This window comes from Ischnura elegans, chromosome 1 (assembly GCF_921293095.1).
Source record: "Ischnura elegans chromosome 1, ioIscEleg1.1, whole genome shotgun sequence".
NCBI lineage: Eukaryota > Metazoa > Arthropoda > Insecta > Odonata > Coenagrionidae > Ischnura > Ischnura elegans.
In genome coordinates, this window is record NC_060246.1 from 51,789,541 (window position 1) to 51,816,135 (window position 26,595).

The window sequence follows — 26,595 nt, forward strand, 5'->3', positions numbered from 1 at the left end:
ATATATCTTAAGACAAAATATCAATAACAAACACTTTGTTACTCCCACAAATAATAATAAAAAGTTTGCTGTTGACATTAAGGAGCCCTTCCACCACATACAAACTTCAAGTTTTGATTAAACACCTTAAGACATAAACAAAACCAAGATAGGTTTATTATTTTTTTTGGCTGCTCAGCATACATAATTTGTAACCTTAAATAGAGTTGCCAGGGGGCTATATCATTTCCATGATAACTGATTAAATGAAATCAAAATTACTATCTTGTGGGCTATCAATGACCTTTTTAGAAAGAATCCATTCTAGTATGTACTTTTAAAGAGGAAGTGAATAAATAATTAACATGTAAGATTAGAAAAGAGGTTGAAGAAGCTTTTTTTGAGTAATGAAAGTGGTAATTCATCAAAATGATTGGAGCAAGACTCATCAATGACAATGACTCTGCTTTTTCTAGATTTTGTAAAAAAAGGAGAATGGAAAAGAACTTACCACACCATATCCAACATAATTTCCATTTGCTCTCAATATGTTGAAATTAACAATATTTCCCTGGGTAAGCATATTATCATACTTAGTGTCACAATAAATTTTGGCCACAGGTTTTCCATTGCTATGGCGCATACTAATCAGAGATTCATAAAAGTACTTTGCCAAATTGAATGTATGGATAGTGACATTTGACATGCTACCCACAAGTTTTGTAAGCATTTCAAATCCATAGTGTAAACTTAAAATTGATAGAAATGGAATAGTCCCGTCTTCAAACCTGAAAAGTTACCTCAAAATTAGAAATTGCTTAGTTCTGGCTAGTAAATACATGGGAAAAATTAGAAGGCCTAAAGCCTTTGTTAAGTTTCTGCAGTTTATGCTAAGAACATTTTATCGATATGAGATTATTTTACAAATAACACCCAAAATTGTACGTACTACTCTCTGAATGGTAGTGCTTCTTATTGCCTTGCAGATAATTGCAGAAGCATTCACACAGTGCTCTGTTATACATGGCTCACTTTTTTTATGCAAATGAAAATAAATGACCTACACTTTTTGTGCTTACGGGTGTCATTGCTTTCTTAAAGTTTCTTTTTACATTTACTCCCTCAGCAAAATGTTGCCATTATGCTGCTATTAAAATCACTTTAGTAGTTCTCACACTAAAAATTTGTTCTCATTTCGGTCTTCTCTTTAAGTAAAGCACAAGAGCTCCACTAACATGACACTGGCATGCATGAAATTAGCCCAGTCCTACAGACACAGGCAGCTGCCACAGTAGCAGTGATACAATAGGAATGAAAAAAAAGGTGTCTTTATTCAGAGAATTAACGAGCAACTTCAAGTCTACAGCCAGGCAATTTAATTTTTCAAGTATAAAAATTGAACTATGAAAGTGGGTTTGGTGTGGTATTTCCACTATTTCTTAAATTCTGACCTCCACATCTTGCAGGGCACCAGAAAGTAATTCGTATTATGATGAATGCTGATAAATTAGCTCACTGTAAACCTTTGTTCATCGAACTTAAAATGTTGACAGTTGTTCATTTATATATTTACTCTGTTTTATTACATACAAAGAATAATTCATCTCATCTACTTCAGAGACAAAATACTCACTGTCATAACACCAGGAATAGCAACAAACTAAACTTACCATACTACAGGTTATCCACATCTTTTAACAGCTGCAAGAGCATAGGGATGAGAATATACAATAAATTCCCATGTAGTATGGTAGATATTCCTGCAGATAATTTCAAAAATAAAATATTCGATTGGCTTGTTGCAAGACCCTTTTATTCCTTGCAGGAATTTTATGAAACAAAAATCTAGGGGTTGCTGGTCTTTTATAATTGCTGTCAACGTGTAAAGGAAGTTGTATTTGTATAATGTTCTTGTCTCAAATTGCATAAAGCTACAATGCATACTGTTATAATACCTGTAGATGTTTGACGTTGTCTATTGCTATAAAGGCTGAATGACAGTAAAATTATTATCATAGATGAATTTCTCGGGAATTAGCAGCACTGACATGTGGCAGTGGGCCCAAGCAGTGGCTCCCCCACATTCCTACATCCCCCTTATCCCTGTTCCCACAGGCAGGAAGCCAATACCTTTCAGCACAGCAGCAACAAGAGTAAAACCTAGGCAAGACCCACCAGTAGGTGTCACCACTCAGAATGAAGTCCACAGCTGGGTCCTATTGCAGCTCGAACCAGGAAATGTAGCTTTTGTTCCACACTTTAATCAATGAAGACAAGTCAAGCAACTCTTAGGAATAATACTGCACTGTAGGATTGATGATTCATTTTCATCTACTATCAAAATTTTCTCCACCAACCAAATTCATCCTGCTTTTTCCATGGGGGAATGGCTTCTAATGCAGCTGTTGCACTATGCAATAAAAGTATCTGAAGAAGCCAAGATGGTACTCACGACTATTGAAATTTTAATTCATTGACCCATGGGTGAGTCACAATAGTTATGATATGTGGACAGTATTACCCACCAGTGGGTTTTGCATGATGTATGTTACACCCATCATTGGATGACAATATTGAACGAAACTGAATTTTATGCAGTGGCGGATACAGAAAACACTCAAGGGGGGGGGGGGCGCAAAAGATATATTGAATTGCTTTTACTTTTATCGTGATAAAAAATAATCAAGTCACAGGTAGAGTAAAATAAAATTTTAATTTAAGTAATTATACACATATATAAGACACTGCCATCTTATGATATAAAAAGTCACAATTGTGGTTCTGCAATGCTTGACAATACGGCCGGACCCGCAAGGGAGGGGCGTGCGCCCCCCATCTGTATCCGCCACTGATTTTATGCCACCCTGAATTGATTAAACATTTAATAATTCATGACCAGGTGGTCAATCCTATTGCCTGCATAAAAAAACTGTATGCTGGGAAAAACATGTTTAACATACTTTGAAGCTATGACACAACAACAGAAAGGCATGGAAAAGGTACGTATTCAAAAATTATTTTATCCCATTATATTAATTTAAAAAGATAGGATCATCATATAAAAACATGATGAGAAGGTCATACTCAGACAAAATTTCCGAGTGGGTTCTTACGTAGCAGGGGTACATATTATGGGAAGGGTGTTCATTTAAAAGTAATTTTTACTTGTAATCTACACCTAAGCTAGTGCGAATAATGGTTACATTTTGGTAATCAAAAGTGAACATTTGAATGCCACGCTTGTCGAACAAAAGGCAGTTTCAGCTACATAAACCTCATCCAAAGATGTGAATTTTTGGTGGCATTAAGTAATAATTTAAATGCTGGTTTGCATGTTAGCACTCCCCATTGGAGAAAATATTGACGGTGTATCCTGCACAGGAGAAAAATTAAAAGTAATTGTAATCATGATACTAATGATTATTTTTTCAAGGAGTAATTTGAAAAAGCAATTAATTACAACTTTTACAGTAATTGTTATCAAGCTGGAAAACATTTTTTCAATACTTTTCCCATCACTGCCACTATATAATGGGGGAGGGGGTGAACAATCTAACCAAAATACTGAGGGGTTTGGTTGTTTTATCAATCTAAAAAGGATATAAGAAGCCTCCCTAACATATGAACTTTAAAGAAATGGTTTTCTTTGAATTTAATAATAACTTCCAAGGATCTGTTTTCCAGTCTTTTGTTATTATAAATAACTTGGATAAATCAACAGTATATTTGTTAATTTAAGGTAAACATATTTTAGGGTTTGTAGACATCCCATGAAATGATGTGCTCCCTCCTTAGCCTGCATGGAAAACAGTACGGTGGTAAATACATGTTGAACACACTTAAAGCTTACACCAACAGTAAGGTATGTAAAAGGGTACATATTCCTTCCAAAGATATAGCAGACCAGTAACATCTTCTGTCTTCAATAATGACCTTCTACCACTTGGGGACCTTGATATGACCTTTGAGGCCCTCTGGTGGAATTCATGTCTAGGCCCAAAATTTTGTAGTTTTTAATTTTGAATGGCAAAAACATTGTGCTCACAAGGATCCAACAGGTATGTAAGCTGATAAATACGAACCAGCAACCACTGTGTCCTGAGGTCATCAGTATTATGACTGCCGTTTCTGTAGCCTTTTCCAATGATATAATAATATAAATTCGTCAACTGGCTCTGTTTTTGTTCCTATACACTGTACAATACTTTGGAGCAAAAAAATGCAATACGCTTTGGAGTTGTTGGCATGAGGACCCAATTGGCACAGCTTTCATCAACTTCAGTTGAAGTTTTCATGCAACTTATAGATTGCTAGCATCAAACTTAGTAGTTAGAAATGCGGGCGTCCATACCAAGTTTTCAAGGGGGTCAATGACATTATTTTAAAATTAGAGGAGCTCAAGATCTCTCCACTAATTTAGGCAAAACAAGGAAACCAATCTGACCATACAGAAAGGAAGGAGTAAAAAACATCTATATTAAATTTCTGAAATTCTAAATACTGCTTTGAGAATATCAGTGTCACTTAGTTACCATGACCCTAAAACCGTGATTAAATGAATATATGGTGGAAAAGAACCACTGGATGCTCACCTCTCCAATCCCGGTTTGTCAACATGGAATTTCTTGCTGCTCATAGTCAATAATACGCTCCCACCACCGAAGTATCTTTTTCTTAAAACATGCCCGGAAGATTTTTTCACGAGCAGGGCTCCTAAACCTGTTGGGTAGCCGAATATTTTATAAAATGAAATACAAACAAAATCAGGTTTTACTTCCGAAAGATTAAGGTCATTTGTTGACACGTAAGTCGCTGCATCTAAGAAACAGAACCAATTTGTCGGCTTCCCAGGAAATAAGCAATTTAATGCTCCAGTTTTGGTCAATTCAGTCCACTCTAATGGGTATTTCACTCCAGAAAAATTGCACTGAGCAGGATAAACGAATAAAGAGTTTGATGAAACAGATGTTACTGGATCACATGACGTAGAGGAGAAACATTTCTGCAACTCAGAATTGGAAATAGATTTACTGGAAGCGCCGTTGAACTCCGCGACTTCTCTCATACCGATTACGGAGGTGTGGCTTTCATTGAAATATACAAAATTTCCAGCAGATTTGCTTTCTTTTAGCACTTCAGATTCTGGATTTGTTATTTTGTCTTCAGGGGCAGCTTTTGCTGTACCTTCCCCTCCAAGATTTGTCATGTTATTGCTACCTTTCCAATCAAAGCTCTCCACCACTAGCTTTAATGCAGCAGTAGCACCAGAAGTAAACACTACTGAATATTCATCAGGATTGTGGAAATGGTTTAATATCCTGAAAAAACATGAAATTAGATAACGAAATTTTGGTGGATTATTCATCATAGAATAAACCACTATATACATGCCTGTATCGAACTAACTCAATGGCATCGTGAGCAAGCTTGCTACTCGAACTCAATGAATGAGGATTTCCATAAATATTTCGAAGCAAATCATCATGGACCCACTTAATTTGAGTTTCCGCGTAGAGTGTAGCAGCTGTGTGATCCAAGTAAACTACGCCTGGGTACAGAGGAATTCATCATTTACGGTAAGGACAGCCGCTGAATTTGAAATATTTCGACTCATACCTTTCAATCTACCAAACTCCTTGGACAAACACCGCAAAACCTTATCAGGATAATTTTCCACGTACGAGGAACTTGCAGAAGCCATGTTCTTACATAATCCTGAATATTTGTAAACCAACGAAACAAATTAATGACGTATCAATCTGTTTCCTATGAAGTAGCTGAGGGGTAAGTGCCTCAAATTTTTTATTTTTAGCGGATCGGTTATGTTTTACCAAACAAATATAACGATTTTAGTTGCACCAAAACAATTGTTTCGATCGGGAATGTTGAAATTTCATTTCAAATAATGTATCGATGTTTGAATCACTCGTTTCGAGTCATTTCGACCGGTCGATATCTCTCATGAAAAGAAATATATTTAACCATGTACAGCCATTATGTAGTCTACATAGGTGATATCAGGTATTTCTACTTCAACACGTCACAACCTGGTTAATCGGCCATGTGAAATAGTTCAAGAAATTACGTGTTTTGGGGAGATTTTGGGAAATTATTGTAAAATTATATAATAGAATAATCTCGGGGACGTCCCTAGTCTAATCATTTGTCGCATTGATCTCTATAATATTTTTAGAGTCGAAAATAGTCCACGCGTATGAATACTCGCTCATCTCCGTTAGCGTCGTGGGAGCCCACTTCGTCCGTGGAATCATTTGCTTCCAGGTTTCCATCCAAGCCTTCCTTCATTTCAAGCCCTGTTCTTAGTACCCAGAGATATTCCCGGTAAATCCCGCACCTGCCAAGTCCATCCTGATTACACCAAGGTATGTTCTGTAACTTTTCCTTCCTACATCTACATGAAAGTTATCAAAACCTTCACCTGAGCCACTTTCGAACAAGCCAGCCGGCGTACCGTGACGCCATTACCATCAATTTCTCCGAGTTATTTTATTTTTATTTCCATTTAAATATTTTTAAAGGCATTGGCATTAATTTAGCTAATATATATTTGTTTCATTTGTCCAAAATTACCTGTCCCGTTTCTTTTGAATGTTAGTTAACTTCTTATCCGTCTGTGGAATAAAGTTTTTCTCGAGTTAGCCTTTTTTATGCGATGCCTTTATTTCTATTACTGGCTGGTTGGACATGTGGCGATTCCCACCCTAAAGAACCTTTTTATATCCTTCCAAGTCCCTGCAAACTTCATACATTGCCCCTGAAGAAGATTCCTTTTACCTGGTATTTATCTTCAGACCTTAACATCCTTTAAAATCCTAAGTGTTTACCTTGTGCCACCATCCCATGCCTTTCCAATGTCAGGAATACGAACCTAATTTCGGCCTCCCATAACCAACAACCAGTTCCCATTTGTGACCAAAATGAGTACCTTCTTCAGTGAAATCCTTTGATTTCAGAAGAACAAAAACACCTTCCTCCTTAAACCTAAACTGCAATTGCCTTCTCTCCGTTTATAAGTACCTTTTCGGCTTTGGAGAGGGAAACCTGGCAACGTGAAATATAATGGATTTTAATAAAGATTGTATTCCCATTGACTTTCCTGGCATTTGAAGTTAATCCTACCCCACGAAAAACCTTATTTCGAGAAAATTATTGGAGAGAGGTTGGAAAGATGCTGCCATTGAAGTTTTGAAGGGCATGGGTTGGTATGGAATTAGAAGTTAATGGTAAAAATAAGTGTTTGTGTATTTATGTATATATTGTGTACATTTGATTCTGAACATACTGAAGTATAATAGGTGAGAGTTAAGAGGGAAAACTTAACTGTTCGTCATTAATTTTTTATGAATGTTGTTTTTGTAAATACAAAATGAATACCTAATAAAGATAACAATTTTAATGGCGATGTCAAGGGCTGCTGGTACCTGCTTCATGCAAAGGAAAATGTAAGTACATGATTGGCAATTTCCGCGCCCCAGTTCTTAGTTATTGAGATTTCGGCGGAATGAACGTCCGACATGATTCTATGTGATCTACCGAGTTATGCAGGCCGTGCCATTTATGCCTGCGCAAAATTAAACGCGACCCAGGAATGTTACTCATTGTTGTTATTGCTGATTCAATACTTGTGTAGCTACAGCTGTTGGGCGCTAATTACACGGATTAGTGCCGTGATATTTTGCCACGATGAATTCCCCTAAGCTATCTCATTTTTAAATTCTTAGCCCATATTTGCATTTTATAAATTTTATCGATTGAATTCATTTGGTTCTCGTTTGACCAGTTCCCCCTGTAGCAGAGATTACAGCAACGCATTTCCTTACTACTGAACGTTGTGATTGGTCTGTTGCTTCCGCATGTAGTCTTAATGGTTTTTCTGCCTACCTTCGGTGAACTCTGATGTCGATGTAGCGTTGCTGACAATTCCTTGTAAGATACTTACGCTTGTCAATCTGTACCACTTTTCGGGATTCAAAATCAGTATGGGGATACAGATTTATTTTCAAATTTATCCACTAAATCATTGTCATTATCTACAAAATCAGTCGAATCAACTTCTTTCGCTTGGGTTAAATTTTAATCTATTACACATGCTTAATACTGGGATTACGATGCACTTTCCATGGTCAGTGCTCCTTCTTACATTGGTTCGATGCCAACTTCTCTGTATTATCGTGTTAGAATCACTTATTTTTCGCGTTATGGTTTCTCTTTCACTTGTGAGTGATTTAGGCCACCCATTGCTTTGTAGTCTGCGATATGCACCAAAACAGTTTTTATGCTCGTTTAGGCGTCTTGTGTTGCGATCTTGAAACCCTCTTGATTTCGTTCATGAATGATTTCCTGTATCCGTTATTTTGGACGACGCGTTATTTAAATTAATGAGGATAAATTTAATTGACATGTTCAAAAACTTCGCCTTCAGTATATTCATGAAAAGATGTATGTTGCGATTGTTATTTTTAAACGAAAAGGGTCCTCGGGGTTGTCTGGGAAAGAGCATATCGAAGTTGGCACTCATCCAGTGGTATTCCGCATGCTCCCCAGATAGCTTAATGCATTGGCGGTGTCCTCTTGTGGAATGCTGCAATCGACGGAACCCTGAAGTGCATTGTCAGAATTCTATACTTTAAAAAACCATTGCAAGATTGCTATTGAAATTTCATTAATCCTACGGTGTTCAGAATGCCAGGGCCGTGATCGTTGCGGATGGTCGCATGTCTTAGCCAGGTGATATCCTAGATCGCTTGCTGTTTTTGTTTTGGTAATTTTTCGGTGACAATTTTCAGTCTTATAATTGGGCAAGTCATTGTTTACTGAATATTCATATCGGTCCATTCTTTTAATTTCGGGATTGAGTGTTGTGAGGTTGCTTGATTCAAAGCGTCTCTCTGTCCCATCAAGCTTGTGCCAAGGCTGCTCCGGGTTATTTTAGATGCCTGCAGGCCTGTGGAAACTGGCCAGAGCTCCTTGTCATTGTGGTGGGACCGGGAAGAATTTCGCCTCAAGGGCGAAACTGGACAAACGGAAGTCATTGCTGTTTTTATTCGCATATTTCGTATTCGAAGTGTTTAGATTGCCTCAAAATTGTCCGTTTTTGATTTTTATGGATATTCTGAGCCTGAACTTGGTTGAAAATATTAATTTATCATTGCTTGTAATTTACTCCGTACTGCGTTGGATTATGTAAGACAAGTAAATGCAAAAATGTATGATTAGGATGCAGTCGATTCAGCCGTTCACCCGATGGCCTTGCGTTGACATTGTTTCGTGACGAAACGCATAACCTGATTGGTAAACTGCGCGCTCATCAACCGGTGAAGCAGACGTTCACCTACATGTTGCATCCTTTAATGTTGCTCCTTACCTTAGCCCGTGTTGCGATGGTTGTAAAATTAGCGGCAAGTACCTCGTATGTGCATCCTGCCAACCTCCGATAGTATTCCATCTCGACGGCGGCATTCCTCCACTACGAGTTTAGTGTCGCATCGCTTAGAACGGGGATCGTTCAATTTATACGTCTGGAAATGTCCTCGACTTCCGTGCTCCTTTTTTCCGTGTGCCATCTCAGTTTGTCGACGTCGCACGATATTTTTAGACGAACGCACCCGTCGCCGAGGTGGCGATGGTGATCCCGGGCCCGCCGCAGCCACGCACCTCTATAGCCCTCTCTTTCCACCTCGAGCCCTACCTGCAGTTTGAAAAGGGGTTAAAAAAAAGCGATATTCCGGCCAACCAAATGCATGCTCGGCAGCTCCCCCCTCCCCCGTTCTCGCCATTTCGCCGCTATCCCCACCACTCCTAGTCGGACTCTCTCTTGTGTCTTATCACTCCTTATTTCTCTATCAATCCCGTCTCGTAGTGGATCTGATTTCACATGCGGTGCGCGCGCGTGAAGTCTTCCAGTTTAAGTGGAATGTGATTTTTTTCTCAGTCCAGCTCAAATGTTTCCAGTGGAACAATAATAGGTAAAGTATATTCCCTCTCAGATGATACTGATCACTTTCTATCCGTGTGTGAAACCGCGTTCATATCGCGATTATCGCAAGGTAATGATCGGAATTAAGCCCTCGCTTAGAAAAAATATTGCGGAAGAGGCTTCGAATAGTGTTGCTCTGTGTTCTTGATATTGACATGATTGAATATTTTTTCGTGTTCTTCCTAAAATTTCAAATCCTCTTTTCCCCGGACCAAGTCTTTCTTGGTAACAAAGGAAAAGTGCTAGGGTTGTTATTAAGACCGGGCGGAAGGGTACCGCACTTGTCGAAGATGGTCACAGTAGCACTTGTGCTCTTCCGGAGACGAAGTCGAGTGGCGGTGGGCGGGCAGGTGGGGGCTTGGTGGGATTGAGGCGGCTCGTGCGGCGGCGAGGGTGGTCGGGGGCTGACTCGGTCGGGGGCGAGCGTGAGCTGTGGGATAGGGAGGGAACAAGAGAAAGGACGGCGGGCGGGTGTGGAGGAGAGAGCGAGAGACGCGCGCTCGTTATTGATTCATGCAGGGAGAGCTGCTGCCGCTGCTACCGCCATCGCCGTCTTCGTCGTCTTGGTCGCCGTGCCCTCTCAATACGGATCGGGTGGGGAGAAGTGCCAGAGTTACAAGGCTCGTGAGAAACTGTTGAGAAAGGGGAGGAGCTGGTGGAGGTGGAGAGGAAGAGTTTTCGGTCCTCTCTACTGCACGCCCGTGTGCGAGTTTGGACGCCGCGGAGGGCGACTTGGTAAAAGTCAGAGGAGAAGGGGTTTGAGTGCACCGGATGCACGGATGCTGGATGCCGACAGTTGGCGATCCGCACTTGCATTCCCGCCGAGTTGGTGCATGAGAGGGGGACCCTGGATCACTTCGCGAGGTTTGTGTTCCTTACGACGTAGTTATTTACCCCCGCTAGCCTTCGTTGTTGTTTACTTGAATAACCTTTCGGTGTAAATCGCTGGTGGCTTGATGGAGTGTCGAATCGCACAGTGACGGACGCAGTCCCATGCAGTTTTATTTTCGTGTGTATAGCTCGGCGTGTATGCCCTGTGCACTCTATAACTTTATAATCACCACAAGTACAAGACATGCGAACTTCAAAGGATGGGTGTTAGAGAAATTTTCGGCTATTGTTTTCGGTCCTTCATTTCGCTTGAGGTACTTTGATGTTGCCAGTAGCGAAGTTCATTGAAGCGGTTCTAATGTGATTCGGCTGGTGAAGGCTTTCAGGTGTTCATTCAGTCGTGAAAGATTTGGATTGATCAGCAATACGTATATTCGGCGCGTGGTAAAGTTAAGCATCTTTAGATGCAATTACAGTCGTGTGAGGATCTTAAGTTATTTTTATTGCATTTAAATGTTATTTCACCTCAGTAATTAGTTACTCACGAAAAGTTGTTTGTGACAGGAAATTTTCACGGGCGCGTTAACCGCTTTCTCTCTCCTGTTTCCGTCCCCGCACCTCTGTAGTCCATCCCTTCGCGATTTCTACCTACCCACACCCAATCAAGTGTTCCTCCGCATCCACCTGGCGCGGTATCCATAGCAACGCCGGCGAGATTGTTGCCCCCGGAGTGACGGGAAGGCTCGTTGCCATGACAACGAGAATTTCATTGATTGTAGGGGGTGGTAGGGGTCTTCGTGACGATGGGAGCACGTCCTCTTTCTATTACGTCAGTAACATTTTCACCTCTGTTGCAAATTTGAGGCCAACGCTGCACTTGTTGTCAGTGTTATTCTCATGTAGTTACGACATATGTTTTTCTTGTGCAATGTTTTAATTCGAATTTCTCTTCTATCATATTAGTCTTTCTATTTCAATCAAAAGGTCGTGAATTGAAGCCATTACAAACGGTTTTATTGGAAGAATACCCGTGGACTTTCATTTTATCTTGCGGATAGGTCGGGATCACGTGATCGTTTTGATTGGACATGTCTTTCGTTTTTCGCCTGTAAGAAATCGGCTTAGCATTCAAATTGACCCTTGGTTATCGTAGTGTATGTCAGTGGCTTGTCTCAATTTGCTGGGCGATTGATAGTTACATAATTAAGAAATCTGCCTCGGAATTACAGAATTAATTACATGCTTACTCATCAATTAGTTTTTTTCATTCCATTATTTGGCCTATGCTTATTTTAAAAAATTTCAACCCAACAATGAAGGTGGATTCTGTGGAACTTATTGTGGGTTATTGCGACTCCTAGATGCCACCTTCCCATCAAAAACCTACCGCCTGTATACAGCCATTCTTCGCCACAACCCTTGCTTGATCAAGAGGGTACTTACCGGATAGAAAGGTAGCTGCTGAAAGACGAGAGGTATGAGACTACTCGAAAACCTTCCTTGCCCATAATCTGGCTGACTCAGCCAATGCCTCAAGGGTGAGGCGGTAGTTAGCAAGGAAGACGTGCTTCCGCTAGGCTTCTCCGGGAGCCCCCTTCCTCTCCTGTTTCCCCGCATCTCTCCTCCTTCCTCACTTCTCTCCACTCTGGAACCTCTTCAGACCCTCTCACTCGCCCTACTTCTGGTACCCTCTGTCTAATCGGAATCGACCCCCTTCCTCATCCCATGTGACTCGCTTTATTTCTTGCCATCGCTGTAGTTTCTATTCAATAAACTCTCTTGTCTAGTGCGGGCATGCTCTCCCTCTGATTGAGTATGTCGCATGAGTTGCGGAGAAAAAAAATCGAGATCGTCCATGAAGTAAAAACCGACCTTTTGTATTGCATCTCGGCTTCTGTCGGGACGAATTCGGGGATCGATAATGATGGCTGCTGCTTCTACTGCTCTGGTGCGCAGACATCAGCATTTAAATTTGGTTTCATGATAATGCCATTTGAGGGACTAGTATGATCAATTTAAATAAAAGGTAAAAATAATGATGATTTTGTTCAATTGTTATGCTTCTTCCAATAATTCATCGAATTTATGCTTCCTCTAGTTCTACCATTTCTTCTCTATATGTCGTGAACATAAAGAGTTTATTAAATATAATGCATTCAAGCTGTTAGAATTTATTCCAGTTTATATCTGGTAAATTATTTAATTTTTAATTAAAAAACCAGCGTGTATCTGGGATTTCCCATAATTTTGAATTTTAATTTACATTTTTCATATTCTTAAGTGGAGCTTGCGTTATGGGTCGTGGGAGAACCTCCTCGCATCTTTATGATAAAATGCTGGCCCTCACTTCCACACTTTCATTCTCCCGTGTTATATTGATCTGTCCGTGCAAGGGTCATGCGGCGCAACTGCGCGTGGGCCGCTGGAAGTAAAAGGGCAAGAGTAAAACGGTGGGTTCTTGAATAGGATTTCTGGATTGTAAATAGTTGTGATGTTATTTCGTTAGATTTTTCGCGGGAAGGTATATTAGCTGGTTTAAAAAGGTTTAAGAGGGAATATTTGCTGTAAAATTTATAATTATTTTCTTATTTCCTTCTTTTTCGTCTATAAGTTACATGATTTGCATGCCCAAAGAGGATTAATGCCTGATCGTGTGTGTTATTATTTTGGGAATGTTGACAAACATTTGGTGAATCATCTATTTATGCTATTGGAATTCCTCCTCCGCTAGTAGAGAACACATGCACTCTTCAAGGTGCCTAAGTTTGTAATGAAATTCTTCAAGTATATAATTTGACGAATTACATCGTAGGCAGATATATCCGAATCATTTACTACAACCTACAATTTATAAAAGACTTGGAAATTGTTTGCCAAAATTACCCAGCTTACTATTGAAAATTCACTCGCTTAATAGGAAATATTTCGGAAAATTTTACGCTCTAAAGAGGTTCTTGTGCGCCTAATTTACCATCGACATTTTTTTAAATGAATATTCACTGGAAATATTTTAGTTAGTGCTCCAGTCACCGTAGCTAGTGCGCTCTATGGGATCATTTTGTTTTTTTCCTAAGATAGGGTTATGGAATTATGCGGACAGACAGAAAATAATACGTTGCTTGAACGGTGTCCCCGGAACTTAGTTATCTTGAGGGGCTTCGTCACTGTCTCTCTCCCTTGGCGGGGAAGGGGAGCTGGACGATGCAGAGAGAGGGAGTAAGTGTGCTTGGCTAGCTCACAGTCCCAACAAGCGCCGTGGAAGCCGGTCGGTTGTTTCACGCCCACCTCCCACCTTGTCCAACCATCCTTCCTCCCATCCACATGTACCCTTGTATTCTCATCGTGTACTAATTTCAGGTCAGTGCGAGCTTAGCTTTGGGGTATGCGTAGTTTGAATTAGACGTAGTTATTTAAGGAGACTTTATTGCCAATAAGCATGTTAAAAGCAGGATGAAGTACGAATCTCCTTTCAGGTATGAATTGTTACCATAGTGTACCCTTCCCGCATGTATCCTGCGCATAAAACCCGTATATGTTGTCCCAAAATCTGTTTCTCATACCTAACCAACTTCTGCTTGCTTCTCTTTGTCCACAGAGTGACCTGACTTGACCTGGTTCACCACCGCCCCCCAGGCCCTGGTTCCCGGCTCCCCTTGGAAACTTAAGTAGCAACGTCTGCATAAGAATCAAAACACCTGCACCAACTATTTCCACCCTTTCCACTTTCCCTGCACCATCCCCCTTGTCTTCCCCCGCGCCACCCGCTGAGTAAATCGGGTTCCCGATTTCATTTATTCACCCTGCCGTAGTTGTATGGCACTTGGGTCATACTCAGTGAAACTGGAAAGTCAACGCTCAAGCGACACCGAAATGGCATCCATAGACAAGCCTCTGCCCAATGATGACCCCACAGTCACCCTGACCATCCGGCTCATCATGCAGGGAAAGGTAGGTGACAGAAGTTGCTTAGGGACGTTTTACTCAGTTCTGCGGCCCACCTGAGCTCTTTTTAAAGAATGTTGAGGTAGTTGGAATCGGACCGTTACTATTTAAATGAAGAACAGCATCAAATCATTATGTGAATGTCCATCATCTAGCCCCATTAAAATACTATCGAAGCTATGGGAATACTTGGTTCATTTGAAGTCGATCCTAAAAAACTAATCGAATTTAGTTCATAATTCGCGCATTAGTTGGTCCTTCGAAACCTCGTAAATAGCCGGAATACCTTTAGTGTGCGTTTGTTGGTATAACGGCTGCAATTTCGTTCTGGTATTTCTTGGACCATTTTTAGATTCGTCTTTTGTGTACATACGTTCTTCATCATTGGCACGTTCCCAGTTTCCCTTGGCGGTGATCGTTACTTGTCTTAATTGTACAGGTAGGTATTTCTCATTTTTGGTTCTTCGGACTCATACTGCCATTTAATAATTCATGCCGTTCCACTTGTGTGAGGTTCTATATGAAGAATGTATACCCAATTACGTATCAGGTTTGTAAAACTGGTGACGTTAGTACGACTTAGGGGTTGTCGCGCGTATGGCATAACTCAAAGGATATTATAGTTTGGTGAACCGAAAGCTTGACCATATCGTATTGATGCAGGTCATCTGAGACCATTATTCCTACATTCCTTTCAGATAATTTAGGGCCATCGCCCGGCATAAAGATCGGGAGTACATTTTCGGGGGATTATTTTGGACTCACTAGGGACCGTATCTCCGTAACATTTCGGTGGGGGTTTGAAACCTGTGATCTCCGCCCGATTGCTACGGCCTTCAGTCAATTATTACGGGGAACGAGTGCCATCCTGCGTATTATTACATGCTGTCGCAGCTCTGTCCATCAATTTTAATGGCATTAAACGGGTCCACGTCTATTAGCGAATTTTAATGTCATGACATTTTGTATTTGTTTACTAATTCTATAGTATTCCTTTCAAATACTTGTTCTTGAATGTGAGCGTATGTGTTTATTCTTATTCTATGGCAGGGTCTATTTTGTAACAGATTTGAATTTTTTCCTCTTTAAGGAGATGTTATTACTTCGGCTATCTCTGTTTGAATTATTTGTAAGGATTGAATCTGGAAAGGTGTTGGCAACACTGTAACCACAGTCGATGCATTCTAGCTTTTCGGTGGTTATATTATCCCCTCCGTGGGATTGTTTCCGTAGGCTTCTCAGACGTATGGGGACAACCGTACTAATGCGACTCTTCTTTGGGAAGCATTTTAGGTGCTAATCTTATTATGAACGTTGCAGGATTCGCATGGGAGGAACTTAAGTTCTTGCTATGTCTATCCCAGTCTGTTTATAGAATATCACGGAAGAACTTGGCTTGCCTAGGTTTGTGGAGTGGCTACTTAATTTAATTGTTGAAAACTTTACATAAAGAGTCAATGAAAATCTCTGGTCACTTCACTTAGGGAATCGGACTTGCCAAATAGTTGCGACGTGTATTGCCGATTTCCCTCAAGTGTTTCTTCGCACTAATTACGTATCATACTTTTTTCATCGCATTCATGAGTATACGGTTTAGTTAGGCTTCCTTCAATTTAACTTAGTGCTGTCCAAGTATTTGCCGCATTCGGTTATCGTTAGCTTTTCAGTTAAAAATATATGATAATGTGTTGTGTGGAATTATTATATCTGCAAATGAAGTTGATTTAATTTTTGCATGGCGGCATTTTAACCTCCAAAGGAACTTTTGCTATTTGTTTTGATGTTTTCCATTTTATTTGACTACCTCAGTCTCTTCCGATAATGGCTATTTATAGAGTTACTTTCATAAACAAAGCTTGAGTTATATTTTTTGAGAATTTTCGTCTAGTTTATTAGTAGTATAGTAAGGTCTGATGTTGGTACATTATTTTGATATTCGTCGTATCATAGTTTTCGATATAGTTTATGGGCTTCTCTTCGGTCTTTCAAGCCAGTCACGGCGTTAAATTTTCCCTAATTGTTCATTCTTCTTCGTTTGAGCCGGAGATGTCCTTTTCATGTGGCTGTAATATTTCAAACTTATATGGTATATTTTCGTCAATTTTAAATTATTTTGCGGGGAACTCCTATCCTCTATTGCTTCCTGCAACGGTGTGCAGTATGCGTTAATTTCTAGAATGCTGGCTGTAAAGCGTCTAAGTGGAAGTGTGGAAGAATTATAAGAGTTCTGCTTCGACTGTAACTTGAACATTCAGTCGAAAGCATTTGGATACGACTTACCGACTTTCAAAGGATCTATGGCTAGCGTCACTTTCGTCAAAATGATGGGTTTGGCGACGGAAACCATTTCATGGACGCATTTTAGTGTACGTATATATTAACTATGCCTTGCGATACCATAGAAATAACGTCAAGAAATAGACAGTCCGTGATAGAAACTATGAAGCAGAATCCTTTTGGTAGTGCTTCGTGTGCTCACCACCATACATCTGACCAGTAATTCAATCTATGATGACCTAATATAAAGCGTAACTTTTTGTTAATGATTAACGCTATCCTTGGTTTTTTAACCGTGGGTATTTGATATTCACATATTATCGTTCAGGGGCAGATCCAGGATTTTTTATCTGGGGGGCACAGGGGTCTAACAAGTCTCTCACATTTGAGACAAAAACAAAATACAGAAATTACTGTAAAATATCCTCTATATTTTGATATGAGAGTTACATTAAATGATTGAATGAATGAAGCTCTGTGATACACAAAATAAAACGAAAGTAATGATAACCGTATTAAAATATTGTCTATTTTTTAAGCGTCTCGGGGGCATTTCAAACGGAATATGGTATGATGTATGAGTCCGTCGGATGGGACGTTAAACTGTGGTTCCCTTGGCGCATTTCGTTGGGAGCAGGCTAATAACGACTCCGGGTTTCTCACCACCCACCCTTCCACACACTTACCTCATGGCGCGAATGACCTCAGCTGTCGGTCCCCTCTCCCAAATACCACACCATGAATATGGAAATTTTGTTTTCAATACGGTACGTGAGATAAAGTTGTCAATCATTGGTTAGTATTATTTTTAAAAGACTGTCTATTTCTCACGTCTATCACTTCTGCATATTTTTCACGTGAATTTTAATAATAATTCCAACTCCGCACATAATTTGTCGCTTATGATTAAAATGGTAGTATATACGAATTTATCTCTCCTTTGCCATTCGTCCAGCAATTGTAGAAGAAAAATATTGCTCGTTGACATTTTTAATTTTGGTTTAATTATTTCCGGAGAGTGGAGGTCAGCGGTAATTTATTACGCGGTTAAGAGTGATTTCGATGTGGTAAGAGTTTGACATTTGATTCGAAGTTAGCACTATATTTTCATTGACTTATTTTGGTTGTAGATGCGATGTGTAAGGTTTATTCTCAGAATTATGGAGCAATTCGTGTTGAAATAATAGCCCCTGCCGAACGCTTTTGAATCATAATATTTCATAAATATGAATATTTTGCAGAAGCTAGTCGGCAACCCTGAGGCACTTATTCCCACTTCGCTCATACACAAGCGATCGTGCTTTGAAAGGCTCATTGCCTCAGTTCCTAAATGATGTATTATGGACGATAATTCTGCAGTATTGAGTTAGCTGTAATATGCTTGTGGAAGGGTGGAAATACTACTTACAGATGTCAGCAGGGAAAAAATTCTCTCTAATTCTTCGAGGGCTTCTCTTGGACTAATATTTAATGAGAAATTTATATCGCCGTAAGCACTAAATAGCGGGGAGGAATATTAATACCATGAAAAATCAGGATAACCTAAAGAGTTACAGTTTACCTTAGATTCTATCATCATCATAATTAAAATTTTTTGACTCTCTAGTTGGGCGAGTCCAACCATTGAACATGTTTCCGTGCATGGGAGGAGACTCGCTGTCCCAGAAATGAATGATCACTTTGTATCGATTGGAAAAGCCGCCTGTGATTTGCTTGTTAATCAGTGTGATTATATGCTATGGTAGATTTTGTTCACTTTTGTGACTAAAGCCGTTTACGAGAGTGCCTAAGATGAAATCTTACACCTGTATAATTCGTGAAAATCACGGTATCAACAGGAACTTCGATATTATAAATTCTATTGATGCTGTGATTTTGGCGTGCTGAAGCGTCTTCAAATAGTGGGGATAGTATCTTTGGCATTTTCTGAAACGCCTGTAGTATAATTGAAGTGGAAGGAAAGCATGTGTGAAGTGACTATTTATCTTAAATGTGATAGATTATGTTGAGAAAACTTGACCACAAGTATTAAAACACGACTCATTTTTCGATGCGAAATCAACCAAGTATGCGGTCCAATGTCATATTTTACCTATTACGTTTTTCACGATTTTATTGATATTTGTTTTGCCCGTCTATTATAGAAACCTGCGGTGTTAATAAGCGTACTTTTTTCAGGATGGACGGGCCAACTCCTGGGCTATTATGAAAACTTATTTTGGGCTTCGTTTCTTAGATAGTTTTAATTTTGTATGGTAGGTAGTACATGCCGCTTTTGAGTGATAATGTCGACGGATTTTTCAGCGCTAGGTCTAGTCTAGTCTTTCCTGCCTACATCGTCGTATCACCTGGGCTGACATGTTCGCTACCTTGGGAAAGATTGATGATCGAAGTGGACCAAAAGCTAATGACGTCACGGTCGATGTATCGAGCGTGGTGTTTGCGTGTAAGGATCGAAGTGCAGTCCAATTTTTTCCCGCTGCTAGATATATGCTCACCATTTTCTCGTAGTGTATGTGTTGAATGCTAATAAAAACGGCAGTTTTTCTTTTACTTATTATTAGCCATAATTGCCCGTTCTTTCCCTCGTATAACATTTATCTTAGTTTCGTGAGTGTTCGATTATAATTTTCGGGGTGAAATATTGACGTGTTTTTGTCCATTAAATTTTGAGTTTTAGTTATTATCACTAAACTCAGTGTATATGCCTACGTATAAAAATCTTATTTCCTCGTGCAGTTTAACAAATTATCATTCCTGGTCTTTGTGTATAATTGTAATACATTCCAATAACTTTAGCCACAGAATCCCACTTTAAAAGAAGGAAGTCACACATAATGAAGCCATCAAAACCCCATAGCCTTCTAACAGCTCGATTTCACATAAGTATATAAAAGTACGAAGTGAATATTTTTTTCGAAACAGTTTTTGAGTATTTCCATGAAGTGAAGCCAGAAAATATCGTTCTAATTGAGTGAATTTATACATATTGAAAAATGAATCCTTTTTTCGAACGTTATTAAATTAAGTGACTGAAAAAGAAACTATCCCCAACTTCTGGAATTAAAATGAGAAGTTTGTTCACATGCAGCTGTTGGCTAAAACCTTTCATGCTACTGTTTGTTGGGAAAATTAGCTATTGTGTACATTAATTGAGTTTCCATTTTTATTTGTTACAATACGATTCAGTGGTATGCAATCGGTCATTGGTTTGATCTACCGCATGAGAAATGGGTTATGTTTGGTGAGTCAGAAATATTCGCACGTTTAATAACATTCAATTTATCCTATTCTCAATCAACAAATTATGTATCTGAAGGAATGTGGTTGCTGTTGAGAAGTGTGGTTGTCGTGGCAAGTGGATATTTTACCTTATTTACATTGCATTTAATTAGAGACTTCTGCTGATATGAAGGTGGAAATTTATTTTTTTGATTAATGTTATTTAGGAGACAAGGGCGACATTGATTTATCAGACATATTGGAATGAAAAGATATTACATGTATTTTACCTCAGTAAACAAAATTAATTTCGACTTGGGTTTCAATGACACAGAATTGTGATTCAGCCTCATCAAAACCTGTGCTAAAATTAAAATCTTTTCTTTTTTTATTGTGCTTACTTGATCATTTTATTTCATTGTATTATCAATTTTCACGATTGTTCCTTTTTCGACAGGGTTCTATCTTGCAATTAAGTCAAAAATGAAGTCATTTGGAAGAAGAAATAAGTGAATGTAGATGTAGATACAAGGCAAACTATCTCAACGAAGGTACTGGCACAAAGTCAAGGATCTAATTATCTAGCTATTCACAGATTCCTGTTTCTATAATACAATATCTGTAGAGGCCGCCATAAACTGTGAATGATCATGCACTGTTTTTATCACAAGTATCAGAAACACATAAAAATTAATTAGTTTTTTGAATGTCAAATTCCTTATTTGCAATTTTAAATGTAGAGCTTCTTTACATCGTATCTTGGTGGACAAAGATTTTATAAGAAATGAAAGATTTAACTTTCTCCAAGGCAAATGGCTGACATAAAAAGTTCTCGGGTTTTCATCTGGGTTAGACCCTCCATCCTTGCTGACGTTTCGATGATTGTCTTATTCATCATCATGAGGGCTATTGATGCTGGTTCCCGAGTGCCCAGATTCATTTAGTGTCTCTCTCAGGTGAGGTTGGTTCCTGTTGGTGGATGCATTTTTGCTTTTTCCAGGTCCTACTTAATCCTATCCTTAAAATGGTGGGAAATAGCAAAAATGCCAAGCAATGGTGGGAAATAGCAAAAAAACCAAGAGGAACTGGCATCAATGGCCCAGATGATGATGAATAAGCAATTCATCGCAATGTCGGCAAGGAGGGAAATGAAGGATTTAACCCGGATGAAAAGCCAATTACTGTTTATGTCAAGGGATTAATAATGTCACAGATTTTAGAATTTGATGGTCTGATTCTTTTTGGGTCTTCCATTGGTTAATATTGTTCATTGCGTGTCATTTGTTTTGAATGTCACCTTTGAGCAACACATGAGAAGTTAACAGAAATAATGAATGCCTCTTATTTTAGAGGTGGGCTATACCATTGGTCATTTATTTGACAGCTAATGATGATGGCAATAAAAATAAACCAAACAAGTGGAATCTCGACCTGTGGAAGAACCATGAAGAATTTACAAATCTTAGATGATCAGTTGGAATAAAGAATTACAGACACTCAACATAATTTCTTTGATATTAACTTAGATTTATTACTTTCTTTTATTTATTTATTTAAATTCCACCGAGAAGAGGACCATATTAGACTGTTAAACTAGGGTTGTTGAACAAGTTAACAATAGATAATCACGAACATCCATGGTCACGGTAGGGGCAACCTACCCAGGGGAGACTTGAACCCATGACCTTTAGTTTAGCAGGCAAGGACTTTACTCCAATGCTACCAAGGCTGGCAAATTTCTTTCTTTTTATTTGTGTTTGAGTGTTTTTGCTGTAGTAATTTTGAAAAAATTCCTGTTTATTTTCATTTATTTTCAATTCTTGAGGATCAACATATTGAATTCATTTGGATTTTTAATGAGGAATAGCATAGAACATATTCATAAAAGCAAGAAACTAAAAAATTCTAAAAGTAATTATTACCATTCTTTCAGTAAAAATTCACAAAATGAATTTGATAGCAAATTTTAAAAGAAGACTTTTTGCTTTTTTTGTGGCATAGTTGAAGCAAGAGCTCTGTTTACTTATCTACAGCTACAAGTGCTTCAATATTTATATTATTTGAGATTTCGATTTTTCAGTTATTCTGTGCCTATATCACACCAATTTAAATTAATTCAAATGCCCATACTATATCTGTATCCTAATGTAATATGTAAACATTGTGGGAATAGTTAATTATTAAGATTAAATTGAGTACCTAAGTAGTTATTAGCGAATAGGTTTTAGGGTCCTTGTTTCAGATAATCATTTTTGTCTCTTTAACTCTGACTTGTGAAGAAAATATCCATTGTTGAGTTGAGATATTTCAAGGTAGTGATTTGTAAAGCCAAAGTAATGTTGGCATGTTTTTTAGAGGCGTTCAAACTGGAGCTATTGTTCTCTTGAGTACCAAAAACTGTTGCTTTTGTCTGGCAAAGCCAGGGAAAACATAATTTCTATGATGATTTTTTGATGGTATGTGGGGAAGGTCAAGGTAGGAATGAATTTCCAGTTTCTTTCAAGGCAGTTAATATATCTTTTATCTAGATACATACAACACCTCAGGCCTCAAGTGTCTCGACATTTTTCATGGACAGTAGATTTCCTTTTTAATTTTTGAATGTGAGTAGATTTGTTACTTCATTATGCTGGTGATTATTTGGGTTCATTTGTTGTTTGTTCATTCCATTTCTTTATGTATGATTGTTTTTACAAGTCAAGGCCCTTGGATAATATTGTAGCCTTTGTTTATGGAAATGTTATTTGGTTGTAAGAAAGACCCTAGACAATTTATTTACAATTGATTAGGAGAAAGCAGCTAAATGCCCATAAATGTTTACCTAATACACTTGAAAAGCTTCAGAAAGTTTTTGCTTATTTATATCACAATTATGTGTTAGGAAAAATCAAATCTCTGGCTCTTATTTTTAAAATTAGTGAAATGCGGCTACTGATTTTTAATATTTTGAGAAAATACCTATATTTGCTGTCGTACAAAGTCAGTGTCATCGTAGTAGATGCCCTATGAGTAAAAACATCCCATTGAAATCGAGATTTGGCCTTAAGTTTGAATCACTCTAAAAGTTGGAAGGAAATTGTAAAATAAAAGGAGATGGAAGATTCAGAAAATTTTTAAATTTTGAAATGTTTTAGCTGGACTATGACCAAAAAGATTCAGTTTTCATGCCATCAATCCAGGACCAAGTGAAATTACTCATGGGGTAATATAACACAGCCTAATGCTTCAGAAAAAGATATTTTGATGGTACATACTTGACATTAGAAATTATCTTAAATATTATTAAGTTCTTTATTGAAATTAATATTTTTGCAATGTATGGTACGACTGTTCTTTTCTATTTAAGCAATTATTGGTGGTGAGAATTCAGCATCAGAATTCTTATAGGAATCTAAATATTTTTTTGCAAAGAACGGTGATTGTGTACCTATGTAATTTTATAAAAAATCGGCCCTATCCCTCTGTTAGTTACTCACCCATTCAGTGGATAAGGTTAATTGTTATTACGGAGGCTTCCGCGGTTAGTTGATTGGTGATGGTTTTCCGGGTTTACACCGCGTTGATACATGTTTTGCGGACGACAGTTTCGGGCGCGTTCCAGCTCCCGTCTTCGGGTCTTTTTTTCGATCCGAAGACGGGAGCTGGAACGCGCCCGAAACTGTCGTCCGCAAAACATGTATCAACGCGGTGTAAACCCGAAAAACCATCACCAGGTTAATTGTTGTTTCATATCCATAATTCATTGGAGCTACTTTGACCAAAATGCCGGTATCCGTTAAGTTTTTCTAGCAAAATTGAATCAATTGTGCCTTAAAGTTGTGGCATGAAATGGATTTTCTCTGGAATTCTTAGGGGTTGTTTCCCCATCTGTCCATTTATTGCAATTTTCTTTTCAGCCACAGACAATTCAGCCATAGGATTTGAATTTTATGCTGAAATGGGTTTAAAAAATGTTAAAATCGTTTATTCATAGTGATCTTGTGTTTGACCTAAAAATTCATAAATTTTGTTTGATGAATGTGGCTGTTCTTTGTGTAATGTGGGATGTATGCATTGAAGTAAGGACCACCTTTAATACATTTAGTGAATGTAGTTGAGCCAGGCAGAGTTGTCACATATCAGGTAAAAGATGTAGTTAGGTGGTTCATGTAGTTAGGATATGTTCTCATAGGTGAAGGAAATGCTCCAGTAGAAAAAGGTGTGGAGTGGAGTTAAGAGTACTCTCATGAGCACTCAAGGCATAGGTTATTTCTGAGGATTTGTCACTTAGTGCTGTTTGGCATGGCAAGGTTAGAGTGTAGGTTGGAAAATGGGGACACTGATTGGCTGAGCAATGTTCAGTTGCTATGGTTCTCTACCCTTTAATGTATTTTTGTGATTCTAATGGGAGAAACACAACTCTGGGTGACTGGAAAGTAAACTGCAGACTTCATGCTTTGTCCCCATCCACATTAAATTTTCAATCATCAATTATTGCAGGTGTGGTATTAGTTGGATGTAAAAGGCAACACTGTCTGATGCCTCAGCAAATGGATAAGAAAGTGAACTCAAATAATTTGGTGTTACTAGATATATTGCATTGTTTATTGTGGGAGGTTACACGGGATTTCCACCGGGTCAGGTTCTCCAACTCCATCTCGGCCTCCTCGGTTGGAGAACCTGACCCGGTGGTAATCCCGTGTAACCTTCTACAATTCTATACGCCGGGAATGCCTACGATCATTCTTCATTGTTTATTGCATTATTTGATAATCTGAATTATTGTTTTACATAGTAGATAATTACTCTCTTGGTTTTATTTGGGTATTTTTCTCTCAAGTTTTTCTGCATGTTAAAATGTATTTTTCCTTTATCATTTCAGGAAGTAGGAAGCATTATTGGCAAGAAGGGAGAGATCGTGAAGAGGTTTAGAGAAGAAGTGAGTAGATATTCTAATTTATCTACAAAATTAATTAATAGTAGCTATTGCATTACATTTTACATGGTAGAAATTAGGATGTACAGAGGTTGAAAGTTTGTTGGGTATATATAAATTTAATATGTGTAAACAATGGCACCCTGTTGCCGTACGATACCTTCATATTGCATGTATGATACCTTCTCTGGGGTCATAGAATTTTGGGATGGAATTAGGATTTGTTTTGGAATGATCTACAATCCTAAGAGTGAAATAACTTGGCACAAATTTTTAATTTTTATGCCTGCTTACAATTGGAGTAATTTTGCAACCTTTCCAACAAACTGTATGAAATCATGCTTTGTAGAAGCAATTAAATTTGAAATGAAACATGAGCAAATGGATTCTTCATCATCTAGAAAATTTCAGTGAATTTGTTATTCCAAGTGAATTCCATTTTATAAAGGGTGAGGAAGCATACCTTATACAATAAATAACCACTTGTCAGAATCTGTTACTTTAGACAGCATCAAATGATTACCATTATTAGATAACTGCATACGTCCTGTCTGGACATGTGCAATTTTTGTGTTATACCTATGTTAAAGTGCACGTATTTAGGTATTGCGTTAGTTGTACTTCCGTTTGCAGTTACATTTTGTCCTTTAAAACATCTGGGTTGGGTGATCACTACAAACTTCACAAAACTTAAGCATTGATTAACTACTGATATCAATATCGTGCTTCAAATTATATATATTCAAAGAATTTAAAGTGATTAATGTTCAAATTTGTGTATTCTAGTCCAGTACAAATGGTTACGATAGTAAAATACAATAAAATCTGGTGGTAGATGAATTTGGGAAATACTATTTCTCTGAGAATATAATTTTTAGTGTAGAATTCAGGTAAGCTATTGGATTATAAATCTCTTAACATTATTAACTTTCAGATAAAAATAAGTATTCCCATGAGCTTTGTCCATAATCTTGTATCATTAGTTAGTTGTTTTCAATGCGGTGAAGAAACAATTTTTTTTGACACTGAGCTGAAATTGAAAACATTAAAATATGTTATTGTTTCATTATTTAGAGGAATTTTGATAATTCAGGTGAAGGCTGGATTCACTCACGTTGCAAGGTTCATAATTTTCATCTTCATTGGACGTATCTAAAAATTTTATGACATCTTCATCTTGAAGCTTTTTCCCTTCCCTAACTTGAGATTTCCATTTCGAGATACAGTCTATGAATGAATTTATGGATTAAATAGTATCTATTCTTTAACAAGAATATACCATCAAAGAGCAACTGAAGAAAAGAGTGCAACTAATCTCTGCAAAGTTGGACGCAGCAGTCTCCATTTCCTACTTCATGCCCCATGGGCGAAAAAACAACTAAGTCATATCAATACAATTATCCTGCAATTTAAAATGGCTGAGTGGCGACAT

The 26,595-nt window shown here is 38.3% G+C and overlaps 2 protein-coding genes across 12 annotated transcripts in view; one reads left to right on the forward strand and one right to left on the reverse strand.

The window, feature by feature from the left end:
- LOC124160451 (molybdenum cofactor sulfurase 3) overlaps positions 1 to 5,945 on the reverse strand; it is a 21,496-nt gene extending 15,551 nt beyond the window's left edge. Inside the window, exons 1-4 of one of the 4 annotated variants that reach the window (XM_046536306.1) lie at positions 5,596 to 5,918; positions 5,371 to 5,527; positions 4,572 to 5,297; positions 491 to 767 (exon numbers count right to left, since the gene is read on the reverse strand). In XM_046536306.1, coding sequence (XP_046392262.1) covers positions 491 to 767; positions 4,572 to 5,297; positions 5,371 to 5,527; positions 5,596 to 5,680 — 1,245 coding nt within the window. In that variant the 5' untranslated portion in view covers positions 5,681 to 5,918. Of the gene's footprint in view, positions 1 to 490; positions 768 to 4,571; positions 5,298 to 5,370; positions 5,528 to 5,595 lie in introns of all 4 variants that reach the window. The other 3 variants (XM_046536312.1, XM_046536319.1, XM_046536326.1) reach the window with 3 other exon arrangements.
- An 83-nt stretch (positions 5,946 to 6,028) lies between these two features.
- Positions 6,029 to 26,595, forward strand: part of LOC124160478 (poly(rC)-binding protein 3) — a 44,670-nt gene continuing 24,103 nt past the window's right edge. The window contains exons 1-3 of one of the 8 annotated variants that reach the window (XM_046536334.1): positions 6,029 to 6,362; positions 14,403 to 14,755; positions 25,110 to 25,166. In XM_046536334.1, coding sequence (XP_046392290.1) covers positions 14,621 to 14,755; positions 25,110 to 25,166 — 192 coding nt within the window. In that variant the 5' untranslated portion in view covers positions 6,029 to 6,362; positions 14,403 to 14,620. The other 7 variants (XM_046536378.1, XM_046536371.1, XM_046536385.1 and 4 more) reach the window with 7 other exon arrangements.